Source organism: Ammospiza caudacuta, chromosome 7 (assembly GCF_027887145.1).
Source record: "Ammospiza caudacuta isolate bAmmCau1 chromosome 7, bAmmCau1.pri, whole genome shotgun sequence".
Classification (NCBI taxonomy): domain Eukaryota; kingdom Metazoa; phylum Chordata; class Aves; order Passeriformes; family Passerellidae; genus Ammospiza; species Ammospiza caudacuta.
The window spans coordinates 22,020,927-22,041,537 of NC_080599.1; the positions used below are offsets into that span (position 1 = coordinate 22,020,927).

At 52.0% G+C, this 20,611-nt stretch overlaps 1 protein-coding gene across 1 annotated transcript in view; it reads left to right on the forward strand.

Moving 5' to 3' along the window:
- ASTN1 (astrotactin 1) overlaps positions 1 to 17,850 on the forward strand; it is a 52,590-nt gene extending 34,740 nt beyond the window's left edge. The window contains exons 9-22 of the mRNA XM_058808178.1: positions 4,806 to 4,880; positions 5,338 to 5,475; positions 5,778 to 5,928; positions 6,565 to 6,731; positions 7,529 to 7,723; positions 8,419 to 8,546; positions 11,245 to 11,349; positions 12,149 to 12,337; positions 14,687 to 14,955; positions 15,858 to 15,991; positions 16,348 to 16,499; positions 16,825 to 16,960; positions 17,071 to 17,171; positions 17,663 to 17,850. Of these exons, the coding sequence (XP_058664161.1) occupies positions 4,806 to 4,880; positions 5,338 to 5,475; positions 5,778 to 5,928; positions 6,565 to 6,731; positions 7,529 to 7,723; positions 8,419 to 8,546; positions 11,245 to 11,349; positions 12,149 to 12,337; positions 14,687 to 14,955; positions 15,858 to 15,991; positions 16,348 to 16,499; positions 16,825 to 16,960; positions 17,071 to 17,171; positions 17,663 to 17,850 (2,128 nt within the window). The remainder of the gene's footprint in view (positions 1 to 4,805; positions 4,881 to 5,337; positions 5,476 to 5,777; positions 5,929 to 6,564; positions 6,732 to 7,528; positions 7,724 to 8,418; positions 8,547 to 11,244; positions 11,350 to 12,148; positions 12,338 to 14,686; positions 14,956 to 15,857; positions 15,992 to 16,347; positions 16,500 to 16,824; positions 16,961 to 17,070; positions 17,172 to 17,662) is intronic.
- The last annotated feature ends 2,761 nt before the right edge of the window (positions 17,851 to 20,611 follow it).

Consider the following 20,611-nt stretch of genomic DNA (forward strand, 5'->3'; position numbering starts at 1 on the left):
AACAAATCTGTCTGGTGCTGTTTGTGTGCTCACAGTCTGTCTCCCTGCTTTGATATGCATTGTTAATTAGCTGCTTCTCGACTCTTACTCTAATGTTCCCTGAGCAGGATGCAGTTTCCAGCAATCCTACCAGCCACGCTTTATCTTTGCTCATCAGACCAAATTTCTGCTGTTCTTTTTGTGGTATGATTTGGCCAAAAATCAAATCAGCACATTCCATCTTTAGTTAATAAACTGTTACCTGCCTGCATCTGTACTTTTTCATCCCAGCCCTTAGATCCATCTCAGACATGGCTTTCCCCTCCCCATGGTGCACTTTTCAGCCTCCCCCGTTGAGATTTGAGGTGCTCTGCATTGAAGGAGACTTTTTCAATGTCCTCTTTCAACTTGTAATGGGCTTCACCGTGGCCTGGGGAGGTTTGAAGGCGGTTTAAGGTGATATGGTGAGCATGCCAGGCTGGGTGCTCTCGTCCTACTGTGACTGTTGGGAAATTGTCCCACCCCACCCTTGGTGCCCCATCCGCAGCCTTGCGGATGTTTTTCACAGCACAGGGCCCGAATCAGTGCATCAGCCTGTGCCCTGCTCACCCAGCTCCCTTCCCTTCCCTTCCCTTCCCTTCCCTTCCCTTCCCTTCCCTTCCCTTCCCTTCCCTTCCCTTCCCTTCCCTTCCCTTCCCTTCCCTTCCCTTCCCTTCCCTTCCCTTCCCTTCCCTTCCCTTCCCTTCCCTTCCCTTCCCTTCCCTTCCCTTCCCTTCCCTTCCCTTCCCTTCCCTTCCCTTCCCTTCCCTTCCTTTCCCTTCCCTTCCCTTCCCTTCCCTTCCCTTCCCTTCCCTTCCCTTCCCTTCCCTTCCCTTCCCTTCCCTTCCCTTCCCTTCCCTTCCCTTCCCTTCCCTTCCCTTCCCTTCCCTTCCCTTCCCTTCCCTTCCCTTCCCTTCCCTTCCCTTCCCTTCCCTTCCCTTCCCTTCCCTTCCCTTCCCTTCCCTTCCCTTCCCTTCCCTTCCCTTCCCTTCCCCTTATCTCCATCCTGGCAGTGCCCCTGTTCCTCTTATCCCATCCCCATCCCACAGAAGAGCGAGGGACACACTGAGCTGACAAGTACAGAACTTTTCCTGCCTAAAGTCTTTATTTTTCTCTCTCTTTTTCTCCCCACACCCCTTTTTCTATCTTTTATTTTTCTCTCCATCCCCTGCTGCGTGCTGCTCTGCAAGCTGAAGGGCAGCCTGATAAAAAGCTCCCGGTTCTTTCAGATCCTTTTCACCAAGCCACCCATCCGCCTCCTCCTCCCGCCCCGTTCCCCTGGCAGATTTACAGGCAGCCCGGGAGAAAGTGCTGGAATTAGCATTTTTAATAAAGAGCTGCTTGGTGGGGCTGGCAGGATGGGAGGGGAGAGCATCGGCAGCTGAAACCCGAGCAGGGCTGGTGCAGGCAAAGGGGAGCTGGGGAGGAGCTGCCCTGGGCATCGCTGGTTGGAAATGTCATCGGTGTCATTGGTGGCATCTGCTCTCTACTCTGCTGCCATCAGGGTGGTTAGGAAAATCAATCCACAAACATCAGAGGTTTGTGTCCAAAAACGAGACAGAGGAGTCCTTTTGCTTTATTGGAATAAAGGGAGAGGTCATGGGACATTCCCCTGGGGTCTCTCAAATTTTTGAAGGATGCAGCCTCCTTTTATCCCAATTTCCCAGCCAAATTTCCCTTCTCTCTTTCCCCATTGGCTTTGAGAGATTGAGAGATTTAGACTTCCCAATATGCCTAATACCAAAGATTTCCTTCTAATGTACAACCCTCCCTTTTAATTTTTAATTCTTATGGAATTTAAGGTTTTTTCTTCTCCATTGTTTCTTTCATCTCTCAATGTCTAATTTCATTTTATCAGCAAACCTAAAGTTTATTTGTAAAAGCAAATCTCTTTTCCCATTCATCAGTCAGTGGAATCCTTCCCATTGTTTCTTTTATCTCCCAGTGCTGGTTTTATCTACCAGCAGACCCACAGCCTGTTTGTGAAGACAAATCCACTATTGTTTATATATTACAACCTATATATTGTTCATAAAGGCAAATCCACTGTTCCTCTCAGGGTGGTTCTGGGTCTGCATGGGTCCCCACTTTGGGGTCCTGGGTGCAGCAGGGATGCTCTGGCATGGCCATCCTTGTGCTGTGCACTGGTTGGAAACCCTGAAAAGCACAGGAGGTCAGGGAACCAGGTGTGAAGTCACCTATTCCAGCGTGTAACAACCAACCACTTTCTCCTCCAGTGACATTTCAGTCACACTCCCCTGCAGCAGCTTCCTGTACCTTCTCGTGCAGCCCTTCCAGCCCCTTGCCAGCTCCAGCTGCTCCAGGTTAGCTCATGGTGGGTAGTCACATCCTGCCAGCTCTGGGATTATTCCTCACCCCACCCATCTTGTCTGGAAGAGTTTTTTAGGCAGTGGGGACAAGCTGGAGCAGAGTTCTGGATGCTACAGGTCAGTCTGGCCTCCTCCCCATGGGGCTGCATTTTAAGCATGGCCAGGGCCCTGTTGATCTGGTTCAAAGCATTGCCAGCAGCTCCAGGTTTGGAGGGCTTAGCAGGTGTTTTGTGAGCTTCCACTCAAGCCCAGATGTGGAGCAAAGCATGCAGATAATGGTAATGGTCCATCTAGGAAAGCTGAGAGGCTTCACGTTGTCCTGGGGATCCACTGGCAGCACTCTGGCCTTGGGAACTTGCTGGCTGAGTGTGGGGAATTTGCTGTTTCTCAGGTGGCCTGGTGATTCCCCATTTTGCTGTTTCAATGCCCACTTGCAAGAAGCTGAGAGCTGTCATTCCTGGCCCATTTAATCCAACCTGGTCAGCTGCAGAGCTGCTGGTCATTCCCACTTTCCTTTGTGAGCTCTGAAGGCCATGCAACCCTGACTCTCCCTTGCCATGTAGGGATGTAACTAAAGGCTGAACATTGCATTTAAGGGGCTTTTTTGGACCCTAAGTAAGGGGAAAGTGTGGCAGGCTGAGGAGATGCCACATGTCCCTTCCTGGAGCACAGAAACCTCTTTCCTGGATCACAGCCATCATCACTTTTTGCAAGGGCATGCAGTGTTAGGAGCAGGGGTAATGGGTTCAAACTGACAGAGGGCAGGTTTGATTAGATATTAGGATGAAATTCTGCACTGTGAGGGTGGGGAGGCCCTGGCACAGGGTGCCCAGAGAAGCTGTGGCTGCCCCATCCCTGGAAGTGTCCAAGGCCAGGCTGGATGGGGCTTGGAGCAACCTGGGCTAGTGGAAGAAGGGTAGAATGAGATAATCTTTAAAGTCCCTTTCAACCCTGGCCATTCTGGGACTCCATGATTACAGGAATTTTAGCCACATTTGGAAATTGCATCCTGGGTGGACACAACATGGCTTGGGTGCTGATTTCAATCTCCCAGGTGGGTCCAAATACACTGGCTCCATGTCCTGGGTGTGTCCACATGTGCCACCAGGCAGAGGCCTGGCAGTCCCTGTGCATCTGCAGCACCTGCCTCAGCACTGAGCTCTGCTGCAAGCCAAGAGCAGCTCTCCACAACCACTTTTCCACCCGAATTGATGGGGAACAATGCCTCACTTCTATACAGCCTCTCCCTTTGTTCCCAGCCTGATGTGCTCCTCAAAAGCAAGAATAAAACCCATCTGCAGGAGCACTGGAAGGTGGGGGAGTGAAGCATTCAAGGTGTTGGCGAGACACAAGGAGCACATCTCTTTCTGGATGAGGCTGACCTCATTCAAGGCAATCCGATTGTGGGCTGAATGTAATCCCCAGCTCCCAGCTGACCAGACAGGAGAACAGCATTGTATCCCAGCAAAGGAATGCTGTAATCCTGCAGGCAGGATTTCTGTATTATTATTATTATTATTATTATTTTTGTCCTTGCTGAAATAACTTCAGATTAGAAATTAAACTGCTTGTGCAGGAGAGCTGTAATTGCCTCAAGAGAAAATCCCTGGGTTTGTCACTGGCACCTGACACTCTTGATTCTGAATTTTAGCAGCAGTGATGCGATGGGATGGAAAATCTCCTCTCCCCAGCTCTGAGCTCTTTGCAGAGGGAATTTGGAGTTTTAGGGTTTGGCAGTGGGGTCTCTTGTCTGTGTCACTCTGCGAGTGGTGGTGTGCCAGCAGGGCTGTGCTGCTGGGGTTTCATGTCCCAAAGGTGTCATGGCCATGGGTGTCCCACTGAAAGGTACCAGTCTCCAAATCTTAGTGGCACATCACTCATCACCCTGTGCTATCTACAACAGCAGGGATGGACCAGCTCTCCAGCCTCCTGCTTGGCTCCACGCTTCCACCTTGTCTTCCAGCTCACTTTGCAAAGCTCCCCCACCTGGAACAGTGAAAAAAAGGGTGGTAATAAGGCAGGTGGTGAAATTGAGGTCCCAGGCTTGATGTGCTGCCTGGCAAAAACATCACAGAGATGGTCCAGCTGTGGTTTGGTTTTCTTTTTGCAATTCAATAGCTGTGATGCAAATCCCTAAAACAGGACCAGGCAGGTGGTACTGAGCATGAAGGGATGTGAGAATGGCTCTGGAGTGCATCCAACCCCAAAATAATAACAGATGCAACACACCACTGGCCTATTGGCAGGTTGGAGCTGGAATGAGAATCTGATGTTGTAGGGACCCCAAAATTAAGATCTTGGATCTGAGGCTATTTTATTGTGTTGTCCTGGCTACCCTCAGAGTCATCCTACCCCAGGACCCTTCTGCATGTGAGCTGAGGGCTGAGCAGGCCTTTTGGGCTGTGAGCAGCTGTGAGGACATGATGCTGGTGTGATGCTCCTGGTTTTCTTTTCCAGGCCCTGGCCATATACCATCTTCCAGCGTGGCTTTGACTTGGTGCTGGGCGAGCAGCCTTCTGACAAGATTTTTCGGTAAGCAGTGAAGGCAACATGCTCAGCACATTTTGGGGCTCAAATATGACTCAGGGCATGCAGGTAGCCCATCTGGCAGGGCTGAGCGCAGCTGTCCTGTGCCACCTCCTGGGGACATGTGAGCATGGCTGGGAAGATGCCCCTGCAGCTTCATGTGGGTGCTGGATACCCAGCAGCCAGTTCCTCCTCCCTGTCCGTGGTGAGAGTGAGTTTTAGGCTCTGAAGGAGGGTTTCTATGGAAAATGAAAGTGCCCTTTTTTTAAAGTAACATGCAATTTTTGGGAATCATTGTGTGTATGTGGAGGAGCCACCCCATTTTACCCTGCCCACACACCTTAGTCTGGGCTGGCATCCTTGCAGGATGAGTAGGGAGGCTCAAGGTCTTGGATTTGGGTGGAGACAACCTTCCAGGGTCAGCTTTTTCCTTTGTCCAAGCCTTTGCTGCTCTCCCTGGCAGATTCACCTACACCTTGGGCGAGGGCATGTGGCTGCCCCTGAGCAAGAGCTTCGTCATCCCACCAGCTGAGCTGGCCATCAACCCCTCAGCCAAGTGCAAGACTGACATGACGGTGATGGAGGATGCAGTGGAGGTCAGGTAGGCGCCATGGCAGGGTGAGGGAGCTCAGGGGGGGCTTCAGCAAGCAGAGCTGGCATCCCCATCCCACGAGACTAATACAACCATGAACCTGCCCCTCTTTAGTCCTGCAAAGCCAAGGTTTTGGCAGTTTCCTTCTCATCTCAGGACCTCCTGCATCCTTCTAAAAGCTCGGCTGCCACCCAGTTCACCGTTAGCCTGAGCTCTGGGAAAACCCATGCAGCAGCCACAGTCTTGCATACATCCACAACATCTCATGGAAGCAGCGATTACACATCTCCTCTTCCTCCTCCTCCTCACAGGGAAGAGCTGATGACCTCGTCCTCCTTCGACAGCCTGGAGGTGCTGCTGGACTCCTTCGGGCCCGTTCGCGACTGCTCCCAGGACAACGGCGGCTGCAGCAAGAACTTCCGCTGCATCTCAGACCGCAAGCTGGACTCCACGGGCTGTGTGGTGCGTGACCCCAGGCTCCTGGAACCCCCTTGGTGTCAGCAAGGAAAGGCAGGCCACAAAGGGAACCCTGCCTCCCTTACTGTCACTTTATGGTGCATGTTTTGAGGTTGATTTTGTAGCAGGGAGATGGTTTTGGGCTGGCAGCTCCTCTGTTGCTGAGCACACGAGGCAGTAAGAGTCCATCTGTTTGTTGGCTCTGTGGGAGGCTGCAGATCACTCATGTGTGTGTCACCACCACAGCTGCTCTGCCCCAAAACAGGGGGACTGTGGGGCTGCAGTGTCAACAGAGCTGGGCATTGGGGTGAAGAGGCTGTGAGAGTGGGAAAGAAAGTGGGTGTGGAAAGGGCAGCATGGCTTTGTCAGTCACTGGAGCTGGGTTGCTGGAGAGTGGGGTTGATACCAGCACATTGCTTTGATAGGAGATGGCTTAGGGGGTTCCCACCTCAGGGGATACACTCCTGAGGGCTGCAAAGTGGTGCAGGAGGAATCTCTGCAGATGAGGATGCTGCTGTCCTTCCTGCAACCCCTGAGCACTGCTCAGGCTGCACTTTCTGGTGGAGCCCTGCCCTCCACCTCAGCCCCAGAGATGGATACCTTCCCATGGGTTTTCACCTCCTATTTCCCCCACCCCACCAGTGCCCCACGGGACTGAGCCCCATGAAGGACGGCACGGGCTGCTACGACCGGCACGTGGGCGTGGACTGCTCTGATGGCTTCAATGGGGGCTGCGAGCAGCTGTGCCTGCAGCAGATGGTGCCCCTGCCCGAGGACCCCCTGCTCTACAACATCCTCATGTTCTGTGGGTGAGTGACTGCCAGAGCCCAGGAAATTCTTCTGCCTGCCCTGGGGGACTCCAGACCCTGACAGGGGGGTCGGAGATGTTAGCACAGAGCACAAGGCCCCTGTGCCTTTCATTTAGCCCTTGGAAAAAACAGTTACTGACCTTTATATGAAGAATTACAAGTCAAGAAAGTTTAAGTAGAATAATAGTTAGTCATAGAGTGAAAAATAGATTTTTGAAGTTTTTAGAATGGGGGCTCAGGGTCCCAAGATGGAGGAATTTGGGCGTGCTCTGTCATTTTTCCTTCTTCTTCCTAGGCTCCATGTTCTGGGTGATGTTGGCATTTTTAGATTGGTTTAGAGTAGAAACTCACATAGGTGATAGGTATTGGAAAGTTATTGTAAATAATGTACACATAGTTTTTAGTGTACAAAGATAACATTGCCCCAAGGATGGGCAGTGTGCCTCAACCCAACCTGCCAGACAGACCTCGGTGGGTCAGAGGAAGAATTTTATAGATAATAAACAATAAACAACCTTGAGAACAAGAAATGAAGAGCTCAGACTCCTTCTTTGACTGCTGGGCTGGAAAAAGAGACTTTCTAACACATCTTAGGGTCGCTCTGACCAGCAGAGATTCCCAGAAGTGACCCATCCTCATCCCCTCCCTGGCCACGGGGACACCCCGAAGTGCTGCTGTCCATTGCTGCCGCCGCCCTGAGCTGGTGGGGTTGGGATGGAGGGTGCCTCCTCTGTTCTTGTGTCTGTGCTCAGTGTTGGGGGGCTGCAGCTGACAGGCACCCCGTGCTGGCTCCCCAGGTGCATTGAGGACTACAAGCTGGGCGCGGACGGGCGCTCGTGCCAGCTGATCTCGGAGTCGTGCCCCGAGGGTGGGGACTGCGGCGAGCCCCGCGAGCTGCCCATGAACCAGACCCTCTTTGGAGAGCTCTTCTACGGCTACAACAACCACACCAGGGAGGTGGCACCAGGCCAGGTGCTCAAAGGGACCTTCAGGTGAGTTGCAGACCCCAGCAGGGTCAGACCTCAGCATTCTCTCCAAGAGGAAGGCTGTGACGGGGTTCACAGGGGTCTTATGTTGAAGGAAGAGATGGAGATCTGACTCCATATTTCAGAAGGCTTGATTTATTATCTTATGATATATATTACATTAAAACTATACTAAAAGAATAGAAGAAAAGGTTTCATCTCAGAAGGCTAGCTAAGCTAAGAATAGAAAAGTATGAATAACAAAGGTTTGTGGCTCGGACAGAGAGTCCAAGCCAGCTGGCTGTGATTGGCCATTAATTAGAAACAACCAACATGGACTAATCACAGATCCACCTGTTGCATTCCACAGCAGCAGATAACCATTGTTTACATTTTGTTCCTGAGGCCTCTCAGCTTCTCAGGAGGAAAAAATCCCAAGGAAAGGATTTTCATGAAAAGATGTCTGTGACAGAAGGTGTGGAAGGAGCCTGGGGCTGGACTGTAGCAGACTGCCTGTCCGTCCATGCCTGGCTTTGCTTCGCAGAAGATGGAGGAGCTGGTGGGGAGGGTGTCGTGCCTGACACTTTCCATCAAGAGTAGACATCTTTTTACTCTGCTCCTGAAGGAAAGGAGAAGTGCCAGGTGGTTTTTTGGGATGGGTCACTTGCTAGCAGTCAGTGCTGTCCCCCAGCCTTGCTCTTCTCTCTGCAATTCACTTCCAGGCAGAACAACTTTGCCCGGGGCCTGGAGCAGCAGCTGCCTGATGGGCTGGTGGTGGCCACTGTGCCCTTGGAGAACCAGTGCCAAGAGGAGCTCTCTGACCCCACTCCTGACCCTGAGTTCCTCACTGGTGAGTGAGTCCAGCTGGATCCATGCCTCTCCCAGGGAGGCAGCTGCCAGCATGTCCAGCTCAGCACCCCAACCTCCCACAGGATATATCTACTGGGGGATACATCTATGAAGTCAGATATATATATATATATATATATATATATATCTAGTATGGCTTTAGCACCCTGTTCTCAGCTGCACATCAAGGAACCAGCAGCTGAGGGTTGGTTCCTTTTTCCAATAGGAGGAAGGCATTAAAAATGAAGGAAAGGCAAAGGCTGTAAATTAATTGTGGAGTAAAAGCTCAAGCATCCATCAACTATTTGGGGTATTTACAAAAAGATTTTTCTTCTTTTTTTTTTTCTTTGTTTTTTTTTAGGGCAAAAGAGGTTTTCCAATTACTTTTGATTTCTCTGCTGATTTAATGAAGCATTCAAAACCCAGTGCCACCAAACCAAAATGTTTTGGTTTGCTATACCAGAGCATCATGGGCCATGAGTGATAGGTTATCATAGGTTCCTAGACAGCCTTCAAGGATTTGCCTTTTTTCCAAGTTGCCAGTACTCATAAGTAGCCTTCATTTCCTTGGTGTTTGTTGCTGTTTATCACTCAGGACTCCATTTTCTCCATGATGGAAAAAAGCCATTTTTTATTCACATAACTTCTTTTCATACAGTTTTACAGACCTCGTGTGGGACTGCAATTGGTCAGTAGCTTTCTTGCCAATTACTTTATTGGATAGTAACAAGTTGTTATCCTGTATTGATTGGTCACTCAAACTCTTGGTGTCTACATGCAGGGACAGTTGTTTGTTAAAGATAGTTTTCATTTTCCTATCTAATGGTGCACAAACAGTTTATGCAGGTGTAAGTCATTTTTTAACCCAGGAAAAGTTTGTTATATTAACAAATTTCTCACAAGAGGACTTTTTTCACATGGCAACTTGCAAAGTGCTAGCTTGACAGGAGAGGAGGCCTGATTTTTTGAAGCTTTTCTCTATGATTTTTCTACCTTACTGTTGGCTGAAATGGCCCTGACATCGAGGAGCTGCTAAGCACAGGATGTGGCTGTTTTTGTCTCATAGGAGAGCTTGTGTATTCTCTTTGTCTGGCAGAGCTTCCAGGAGGATTTTGGGATCCCCCATGGACTCTATCCAGGGTCTGGTGGATGCTGGTTGCCCTGACAGGGTGCATGGCAGTGAAGGTGCAGGCAGATTCAGCAGGGAGGAGGGTTCTGCTGGGTCTGGGGGGGCTGAGCTTCCCCAGGAGAGATGGATGGGTGGGTCACTCCTGCTTCCCTGGGGATGCTCAACCCTGCCTGGAGGTGCTGGAGGACACCTGCCTCCCACTGGGGCTCTCCTGCCTGTGACATGGTTACATGGATGTAAGGAAGGCACAGGAAGCAGAGGGAAGCACAGGAATGCACAGGCTGCCACCACAGCCTCAGCATCACAGCAGTGTCAGTGGGACTGGGATTTCACTGGCAATTATGCTGGGGAGGTAAAAGCCAGTAAATGATGCTATTCATTTCCCACACTCTGCTGGCTTTGTGGCTGATTTAGAGGTGGAAAAAAAAAGAGGAAAAAAAGTAAAAGAAGTAAAATATTCTCTGCTTGTCAGAAGCCTGGATATCGCTGTGAATACACGAGAGGCAGAGCTGCTGAGTAAGGAAGGGCTGTTTTTGCATAAACACTTTGCAGGGAAGAGCGAGGCTTTGAAGCTGTCGGCAGCAGACAGCACTGAAGAGAGAGGTGCTGAAGGCAAAGGATCTTATCCTGCTTATACTCTGTCTCCAGGTCTCCTTACAGAGGGGGGGATGCCCACTGCTATCCTCCTGAACTCCTGATGGGTGCCTGTTGGCAGCAGAGCTTGCTGTGACGTGCTGGCTGTGCAGCACTGGAGCTGAGAGGGAGGAGGTGGCCTGTCCCTGCATCCTGCTGTGGCACTCCGGGGATGCTCTGGCCACCAAATTCAGAGCCATCAGCACCCCTCAGTTCCCTTGCTGTGGCTTTGTCTGAGGCTCTGTGGCCTCTCTGTCCCTCTGCTCATAGAAGCTGAGCTGCTTTGGGCAGGAGTAAGTGCTCACCAGCCCAGGTCTCCATGAATTCCTGGCTTCTGTAACTCACAGCTGAATGGCTGAAAAACGAGATGTCTTTGAAGGAGAAGGACAAACCCTAGGTCCTCTCCAGCCCCAGCATTGCCATGGTGTCCTGAGGGAACATTAGCATCAATAGGAAGTGATTTCCCTGCCCATCTGCTGCCCACTCAGCTCAGTCCTAGCCGAGGGGGACCCAGGCCCTCCTGGTTGCCCTTGGGCACATGTGGCATGACGGTGACTGTCCCCAGGCCTGCTAACAGCTCATTAAAAAGCACAGCTCTCATTAGTGACACAATTAGCACACCTGGGCATGCCTTGGGAGTGGGCACTGGGAAGGAAGCAGGAGGGGGTGCAGGAGGAGGCTCATTATCTTCCAGCGCAGAGCAAAATGAGACAAGCCTACATGTTTTCCTTCAAAGCTGTCATTTTAATTGCTGGGGACCACCTGACCCTCGGCTCTGAAAGCCTCCCTGGGGGCATGTGGTGTGTACAGAACCCTTTTCCCTGGTTTCTTCCCACCTTGCTGGCTGTGTTGCCCAAGGCACAAAGGGCTGCAGCCATCCCCACGGTGAGGTATTGCTCAGCAGTGGCATTGTGTCCCTGTGTCCTCTCTCTGGCAGGGATGGTGAACTTCAGTGAGGTGTCTGGGTACCCCCTGCTGCAGCACTGGAAGGTGCAGTCTGTCATGTACCACGTCCGGCTCAACCAGATGACCATCTCCCAGGGTAAGTGTGCAGGGACACGGGGAATGGGGGAGAGAGGATGGCAAGAGGTGACAGAGCCTTCTGCTGGCAGGTGATTGTTGGAACCCAGGAAATGATTCTGGGTTCCAGAACCATTCTGGAGGCTCTGGAGGACTCTAGACCCTGCCAAGGGGCTCTGAGACCTTGGCACAGAGCCCAAGACCCTGTGCCTTTGATTTTGACCCATGGAGCAAATTACCAACCTTTATATGAAGAATTACAAGTCAAGAGAGTTTAAGTAGAATAATAGTTAGTTTGTCACCGGGTGAAAAATAGATTTTTAGGGGTTTAGAATGGGGGCTTGGGGTCCCAAGATGGAGGAATTTGGGCGTGCCTTGTCCTTTCTCCTTCTTCTTCCTAGCCTCCATCTTCTGGGTGATTGGTGGCACTTTTGGATTGGTTTAACTGTCTAACATAGGTGATAGGTATTGGGAAGTTATGGTAAATAGTGTACATGTAGTTTTTAGTATAAGAGATAACACTGCCCCAAGGATGGGCAGTGTGCCTCAACCCAACCTGCCAGACAGACCTCAGTGGGTTGGAGAAAGAATTTTATAGATAAGAAATGATAAGCAACCTTGAGACCAAGAATAGAAGAATCCTGACTCCTTCGACTGCCAGGCTGGGAAAAGAGACTTGTACATATCTCAGAGTCACTCTGACCAGCAGAGATTCTGAGAGGTGATGGGCTCAAAGGCTGGCTGTCCATTGTGAGTGTGTACGGGGTAGCAAGGGCTTGGTGGGCTCTGGGAACTGAGCATCTCCTCCACCTCCTTGCCAGCCTTCAGCAATGCACTCCACTCTCTGGATGGAGCCACCTCCCGTGCAGATTTTGTGGCGCTGCTGGACCAGTTTGGCAACCACTACATCCAAGAGGCAGTGTATGGCTTTGAGGAGTCCTGCTCCATCTGGTATCCCAACAGGCAGGTCCAGCGGCAGCTCTGGCTGGAGTATGAGGACATCAGCAAAGGTAGGAGCTTGTCCTTGGGAAGGGTATCCATGGCCACCCCCTGGGAGTGGGAAGTGGGTTTGCTTTCGGCATTTTGGAGGTGCCCAGCCTGTGTCAGGACCACATCCCATGTCATTGCCTCACCCTGCTCTCACACGCTTTGAAGCCACACAAAGGATTCCCATGGACTGCAGCAGGCCAGGACAACAAGAAAGATCCATACCCACAGCCCCAGGGAAAGACAAGTGCACCAATCCCACCGAGCCATCCTGCCTCATTCTGGACTTAACTGTTGTCTTTAATCTTATTCTTCCCTTCCTTTTGTCTCTGCCATATCTACTCTCTTCCACCTGCATCCTGCAGCCAGACTTTGCTCCCTCCAGTGTGTTTCCTTCTCCTGGGGAGAATGCTTTTAATGCCAGGGAACCAGTTAGGAGCTGGGAGGTTCATCATGGTGCCTAGGGCCTCTGGCACTGCTGCATCCCTCCAGTGCCCTGGCTGCAGTGAGCTGTGATGGATCCCCTGTGGAAGAGGCCGTGTCCAATTTCAATGGCAGCTTTACAAAAGCTGAGGCAGCCTAACCCCTGCCTGCTGCCATCTGTCCTCAGGTCCGTGGCAACTTGTCTGGTGGAGAGTGTCCCTGCCCATGGCAGGAGGCTGGAATGAGATGGTCTTTATTGTCCCTCCCATTCCCAACTATTCTGTGATTCTGTGATTCTGTGATCTCTTGTGCTGGCCTCAGCAAAGCTGCCTGTAGGTGTTTTCCTGCCTATGCTGGGGATGGTGGGTTGCAGCATCCAGGCTTGGGCAGCAAACAAGAGCCAGCTCCCAACCCTGGGCATGGGGGATGCTGAGCAGAGCTGCTGCTCTTTAGATGACCTTGGTTTGCTGCTGCTGCCCAGGAATTCCCAGGTGCAGGCAGTGTGAGCTTGGAGCCACAATGGACACATCATTTCCATCATGAAGCTTCATAATTCTCAGTATTGGCACCGGCCTGTGGTGCTGCTCTTGCTATGTCCCAGCCACAGAGACGCTTGTTATCTCCCCAGGGCTCTTGTGTGGGACGGGCTTCTTTCAAACCCTGAGTCTGGATCCTGTGGGCTCCTGGAGCCTGGACTTCTTCACAAGCCCACCTGGGAAAGCACAGGCACGGTGCTGTTTGGCTGTGGGCTGTCTCCAGATGTAGCACCTCCTGATTGCAACGACTTCTTTTATTTCTCCTGCAATTTCCTCCTCTTTGATTTTCGTGCTTGGAGGCTTTTCAGGTCTGGCAGCCTTTTTCCACCCACAGTATCACATTTAGGTTTCACTCTGGCACCTGCCACTTTCCTTCCTTTGCTTTTTGTTTGCAAACGTCAGGGGCTGGATATCGATTGAGAAATTGCAAGAGACAAATCATTCCCTGGCTCCTCTGCTTTTCCTCGGTGCCTGCTAAGCTGCAATTCACAGCCAGCCTAAAGTGATCCATCTCCAGCTTCCTGGGGGAGCAGAGCAACACTTTTGTATCCCAGGTTTTGTTTCAACAGCCTTATTTTCTTTCAGGAGACTCAAGGATGGGCTAGTGCTGGCCCATCATTTCTCCACAAATCCTTGCTATAGGGAGATTTTCCTATTGAGTCATGGATGTGGTCCATGGTGGCTCCCCATGTACCAGGTCACCACTAATTATGGCCTGAGCCTGCCCTGAGAGTGAGGCTTTGCCTGCTCATCCTTCAGCTTCCTCCAACTCCACCAACCATCTTCAATGGTCCCTCTACACTCCTTCTTCTTCTGTATCAATCCCTGCCATCCTTTGGCAGGGATTTTGTGTGAAAAGCACTGTTTCCCTTCATGGCAAGGCTTGCCGTGGCAGGGTGATGCTGTCCAGGGCACAGCAGTGATGGGCAGATTTTACCTTTTTGATTTCTGTGCAAGGACTGTTCCTCTTGCGCCAAAACATTTCCTGCTCTGTAGGGCCAGGAGGGCTTTTTCAGGAGAGTGGTGTGGCAGGGGTTTTGTTGGGGAGTCAATGTGTTGTGAAGGTGCCCAGGCAGGTTCTCCAGAAGCCTCCAGCCACATGAAGGAGGCTCCCTCTCGTGGGGACCTGCTGTAAGGCTGGACTGTCCCATCCAGCTGTAGGGATGGGGCCAGGGAAACTGAGGCACGGGGAGACCAGAGGACCTGCAATCACAGAGGCCAGGGTGGGCTTTTTAGTCCAGATTCCTCCTCTGAAGACCAGTAAGTATTTAATCCCTACAGAGAAAAAGGATGCAGGGGGCTCTTCAGAAGCACTGCCTGTCTCCTGGGTGGGAGGCAGAGCTCTGGCCCCTCATATTCCACTACCAGTGGCCTGGAGCCCACCCTGGTGTCACTTTTTCCCCCCTTCTGCAGGTAACTCTCCCTCGGACGAGTCAGAGGAGCGGGAACGGGACCCCAAGGTGCTGACGTTCCCCGAGTACATTGCCAGCCTCTCGGAGTCGGGCACCAAGCGCGTGGCAGCCGGCGTGCGCATGGAGTGCCAGAGCCGCGGGCGCTGCCCCTCCTCCTGCCCGCTGTGCCACGTCTCCTCCAGCCCCGACGTGCCAGCCGAGCCCATCCTGCTGGAGGTCACCAAGGCAGCCCCTCTCTACGAGCTGGTCACCAACAACCAGACCCAGCGGGTGAGCAGCCACCTGGGCACGAGCGGGGTCAGCCCTTGCCCCTTGGCCAGCCCTGCTCTCCAGGGTGGATGGGCTGTGCTGAGCCCACCAGGGGATGGATGAAGACAAGTGGTGGTGGGATGGGAGTGCTGGGGAAGATGAAACAGGAAAGCCTTATAAATATGATTGCCTGGCAAAAGATTTTGAGAATATAGAAAGTATAAGTGAGATTGAAATGAAAGCAAGCTTTGAGATCCCTTAGTTACTGAACAATGGGAAAACAATGGTGTAGCCAGCTGAAGGTAATCCCCTTTTGATGAAACAGTACCCTCTGCTTGCAGACAAGTCCAAAAGTCAGAGCAGACCCTACTAGCTTAGCAGAAAGGGTCCAAAGAGGAGTTTTTAGAGTTTAAAATGTAACACACTATAGTAATATAATGATTCTTATAGGCTGTATGTAAATGCTATAAGATTTGTATATTGTACTAAATTAGTTAGTAAGAATCAGAATACTCAAGACAGAAGAAAATTTATTGTATTGTAACAAAAACTTTGCTCTCTTACCCCTTTTACTCTCTTATGCTTTTGCTCTCTTACCCTTTTACACCCTTACCCTCTCAACCTCTCTACCCCTCTCTTCTCTGGGTCCTGCTCTGAGCTGTGGCTGGCAGCTCCCAGCAAGGCCCTGCACCCAGGCCCTTGGCAATAAACCCCAAATCCCAAAAGGCCCCTGCACCCAGGCCCTTGGCAATAAACCCCAAATCCCAAAAGGCCCCTGCACCCAGGCCCTTTGCAATAAACCCCAAGTTCCACGACCTGGCTGCAGAGATCTCTCGTCTCTGTCTCTCCCCACCGTCTTACCCCCAATCCAGCTACATGGGAGCTCACCTGCCCAGTGCTCAACCCCTTCTCCTGTCCCCCAGCTGCTGCAGGAGGCCACCATGAGCTTGCTGTGGTGCTCGGGCAGCGGGGATGTCATTGAGGACTGGTGCCGCTGTGACTCCAGTGCCTTCGGGGCCGATGGGCTGCCCACCTGCGCTCCTCTCCCACACCCAATGTAGGTGCCCAGCCTGGCTCTGTGGTGTGGTGGCTCTGTGAAGGGGTGGTGATGGCCAGCAGTGGTGGCAGGGGGTGCTGGGGCTGTGGGCCTTTGTGGGGCAGGTTTGCAAACTGATGGGAATCGAGAGTGCAGAGTTGCAGTGTCTTTTCTGAGTTCAGCTGAGGACTATGGGGCTGGTTGTGGATCCATCCTGGTAAAGCAACCCTAGGAATGAGTCCTTTGGACCACCATGCCCAGAAACTGGAGGGGAAAGGGAGGGGGAGTAATTTATCTCCTGAGGTTGCTGTCTCCTGTGAGTTAATGGCTTTGAATCCCTTTTGTTGTGAGAAAGTAATGCAAAAACTGTCCCCCAGCCTGCGTCTCTCCACTGTGCATGAGCCCAGCAGCACACTGGTGGTACTGGAGTGGGGCCACTCGGAGCCCCCCATTGGGGTGCAGATTGTGGACTACCTCCTGCGTCAAGAGAAGGTCACTGACAGAATGGACCACTCCAAGGTGGAGACAGGTGAGTGGGGACTCCCCTGGTTCTCCAGGGACAGTGGGATGGAGGTGTTAGAAGAGAGCCTGTCTTTGTCTTTGCAAGGGGATGCTGCAACAAATCAAATATCCTGGGGAAGAGAGAGCAGCCCTTCTCCTGCCCACCATGGTGCAGAAAGGGGCAGCTCCATACCACAGGGATGAACTTTTCTGGAAAAGCAGTGGGTCCAACTTTACGCCAACTTCATGCCTTAGCCTTGTTCCCCCTTGGCACCAGGCAGTGTGGCATCAGGCACAGGCTCTCCACAGCCCCTGTGCCATCACCAGTGGCACATGCTCCCCTCTCTCCCTAGAGACAGTGCTGAGCTTTGTGGATGACATCATCTCTGGTGCCAAGTCTCCCTGTGCCATGCCAGCCCAAGTGCCTGACAGACTCTCCTCCACCATCTCCCTCATCATCCGCTGCCTGGAGCCCGACACCACCTACATGTGAGTGCCCTGTGCCAGCCCTGTGGCAGTGCTGGCATCCTGATCCTGTTTGGTGCTGCCTGTATTTCCATGTGGAGCCAAGAGCTTTGTTTTTCCCCCTTCTCATCCAGGTTCACGCTCTGGGGAGTTGACAACACAGGAAGACGTTCCAGGTCAAGTGATGTGACGGTCAAGACGCCGTGCCCTGTGGTAGATGATGTGAAAGCTCAAGGTGAGATGGAGGGAGCTGCTTGGGCCAAGAGTGGGTTCCCCCTTCCAGCATGTTCCTGTACATGTCTCATGTCCTGGCTGTAACCTCTCCTTCACCCATAGTGGCCCAGGAGCTGCCACACGTGTGCAGGGCTGAGATGGGGGCTGCAGGAGGCACAGTTCTTTCTGCAAACAAAAGTGAATAAATGGTGTTTCACTAACACTACCTGATGGCATCACCCATTTATTTTCTTAATTAGACCAAACTGTGGGAAGCTAACCTGGACTGAGCCCAGGGAATGCCATCTAGTCTGTTGGGACCTTGTCTCTGGCCTGAGCCCAGGGAATGCTATGTAGTCTGGTGGGACCTTGTCCTGATGTGATGTAAATCATAACTCAGTGGACAAATCTTGGTTTTGGTCCTGGCTTCCCTAGAACTGAGCTTTACCTGTGGCAGGCTTTATTCATGCTTTTCCTTGCACCCCACTGAACACCCCCTGTCCTTCTGCCCAGAAATAGCAGACAAGATCTACAACCTCTTCAATGGCTACACGAGTGGCAAGGAGCAGCAGACAGCCTACAACACCCTGCTGGACCTGGGCTCCCCCAGCCTCCACCGAGTCCTCTACTACTACAACCAGCACTACGAGAGCTTTGGGGAGTTCACCTGGCGCTGTGAGGATGAGCTGGGGCCCAGGTAGGCTCGGGAGCTCAGCTGGATAAGCAGCCAGGCCTGCCCACCAGCAGGATTGTCCCTCAGGGATAGTGGTGACCAGGAAGGCATCTCTTCAGCAAATCTCATTATATGATGATGGATGAGAGACCTCAGAGTGTCACAGTGGGGTTTCTGTTTTGCTGGATGCTGTGCATGTGAAAGGACCACTAACAGGACAAGGTGGAAAGTGGTTGACTGTTGTCAACCCAACCCTGATGTCCATCCCATCAGCCCTGTCCTGTCTCTGGAGTCTGGCCTGACATATTCATGCTATGCAGAGTGGCAAAAGGGTGGGATTCTCTTTATTCCTTCACAGCTGATGCCACAGGCAAAAAGGCAGAAGGTCTCGGAAAAATAACACACCTACAAGGGATGGAGATTGGATTCTGCTTTCTGCCTTTTCCTGGGCTTTGGCTTGAGCTGAATGCACCTCTGTGTGCTGAACTCTGTCAGCCTGTGGTCCCCAGCAGGCAGAGGACTGACTTTAGGGCTGAATTGTGCATTTCCTCACTTTTGATCCACATCTGTGGTTGTGGGGGGGTGACACGAGTGTTTTTGGTGCCCAGGCAGTGCTTAGCTGCCACAGCAGGTTTTGGGGGAGGTTCTTCTGAGCTCTTCCTGTCTAAAATAGTCTCTTTGTGCCTGAGTAAGCACCATGTCTTCTCTTCAGGCCTCTCCAGGTTGCTGAAGCTTCCCTAGCTGCCTGAGAATGTCCCAGGCTTGTAGAGATAGCCAGATGTTCCCTTCTCCCCATGTCCTTCAACATCTGCTTTAGTCTGTGTGGTTTCCCAGTAATGTGGGTATTTCCAGTCAGTTCAGCAGGCTGGGCTGGGAGATTGCGTGTGCTGCAGTGGTGTTTCATAGCATCTGGCCTCCAAACAACCAGAGCTGTGACCTCATCTGGAAATCAGGGATGCTTTCAAACCTACATCTCCAAGAGCTCCTACATATGGAATTCATGGCCTCTGCCTTACACCGTGCCCCATACCTCCTCTTGCTGGTCTTCCAGCACTGCTTCTGGTGCTCACCTGTGTACTTCTAGCAGAGGATAGGAGATTGCCCATGTACATTCTGTGTCCTCCAAACCTCTGCTAGGCAGTCAGAGAGACTCAGCCTGTGCCTATCTTGCACTTAAGTGCATTGGACTTGTCTCCTAGCAGAGCTCTAGTGTGAAACTCTGAGGCCCTCCATGCCCTGGAGTGGAGGTGGGTTCTCTTCTCTTTTCCCTTTTCCCATTTATGTCCTAAGAAATGTGAGCCCTTTGAGGCACAACCTCAAAGCTCAGTAGGATCATTGCAGCACATGGAGTGTTTTTAGGGCAGAGGCTCCCAGCAGCTCCTCTGCCCAGGGTTGCCTCATTCCCCCGACACCCAGTGGGATCAGCAGGCCTGGACTTCCTTCGGTCTCACCTTTGTCTTTATCCCAGCTGTGGTGATGCCGCTCCGTCTCCATTTCCAGATGTGAAATCCAGCCCCAGTTTGCACAGACCATCTGACATCTGTTGTGGTGATTTGCATGAGGAACACATAAAATTCCTTACGTGACAGACTGGAGTCGTCACGGAGCCGCTGCCCTCACCGAGGCTGAGCGCTGCCACTGCTGCTCCTGCTTCAGTGAGCACCAGCCGGGACACGGCGTGGAAGCTGCCTCCTCGAGCCCCACAGAGCAGAGGCATTGCCGTGGAGCAGCCAGGAATGCCACTGAATTACCCAAATGATGCCATTTTCTGTGTGCATCTACGAGCCAGAGGGTTAATTGCAGCCTCTGGAAAGGCTGGAGCGCTCGGGGTAGGATGACGCAAGTCGCTGATGAAGTGTTTGCAGCTCGCGCTCCTTGGAAAGAGGCACTGAGGCAGCTGCAGCGGGCTCTGGTGATGACAAATCTTGGAAAGCAGACCTCCTGTTTGATCGTCTGCGAGGGTGAAGCACCCAGACTGGTGGTGACAGGACAAATCACTTGCAGATGACATTATTTAGCCAGCAGACAGTGTTTGTTTGACTGTTGCTGATGCTCCTTTGAAGTCGGGGATGCGGACCCACGCGACTGACTCTACCATGTCCCTCCTCCTCCACACGTCCAGGGCACCTCCTCCTCTGCTCATTTGTGGCACACTCAGCTCCCTTCTTGGCAGTGCTGGCTGCTGGACCGAAGAAGCAGAACTTGTTGTGAGTGCACTGGTAACTTGTCTGAGGCTGCGAAAGCAAATTGCTCCCTCACGGTCCAAGAAGGGCTGCAGAGTGTCCTGGTCTTTGCATAAGGAAAGGAAATGGAGAAAAAAAAGCAAGCAGTGAGTGGAAGCTGGATGTGATGCAAAGCCTAGTGAAGTCTGGTGGTGCCTATGGGCTTTGAGCCAAAATCTGTGGGATAATATCAGGCCTTCCTGTGAGGGTACCTGTAATGCTGGAGGAGGAGAGGCACTCGTGGCACCTTGCTTAGGTGTCAGATGCAGACACCAAGACAAGTGAGAGCTTGGCTGTTTTCTATGGCTGGCCAGCTTGGGTGGCTGTCTCCAGAGCCAAAACCATGCTAACCACCTTTTCCTCTCTGGCATGCCCTGGACATGCTCTGGGGTGGCACTTGTCATGTGGCTACAGAGCTGGACAACCTTTCAGTGGCTCTAGATTGGGCCCTTGGAGCTGCAGTCACATCCAAAGTTTTCTCTCCATGAAAGCCAAGCTTGGCTCTGGCTGGACTTGGGGTAAATTAATTCCTCTTCAAATAGCTCTCCCAAGAAATTTCTGGCCTGG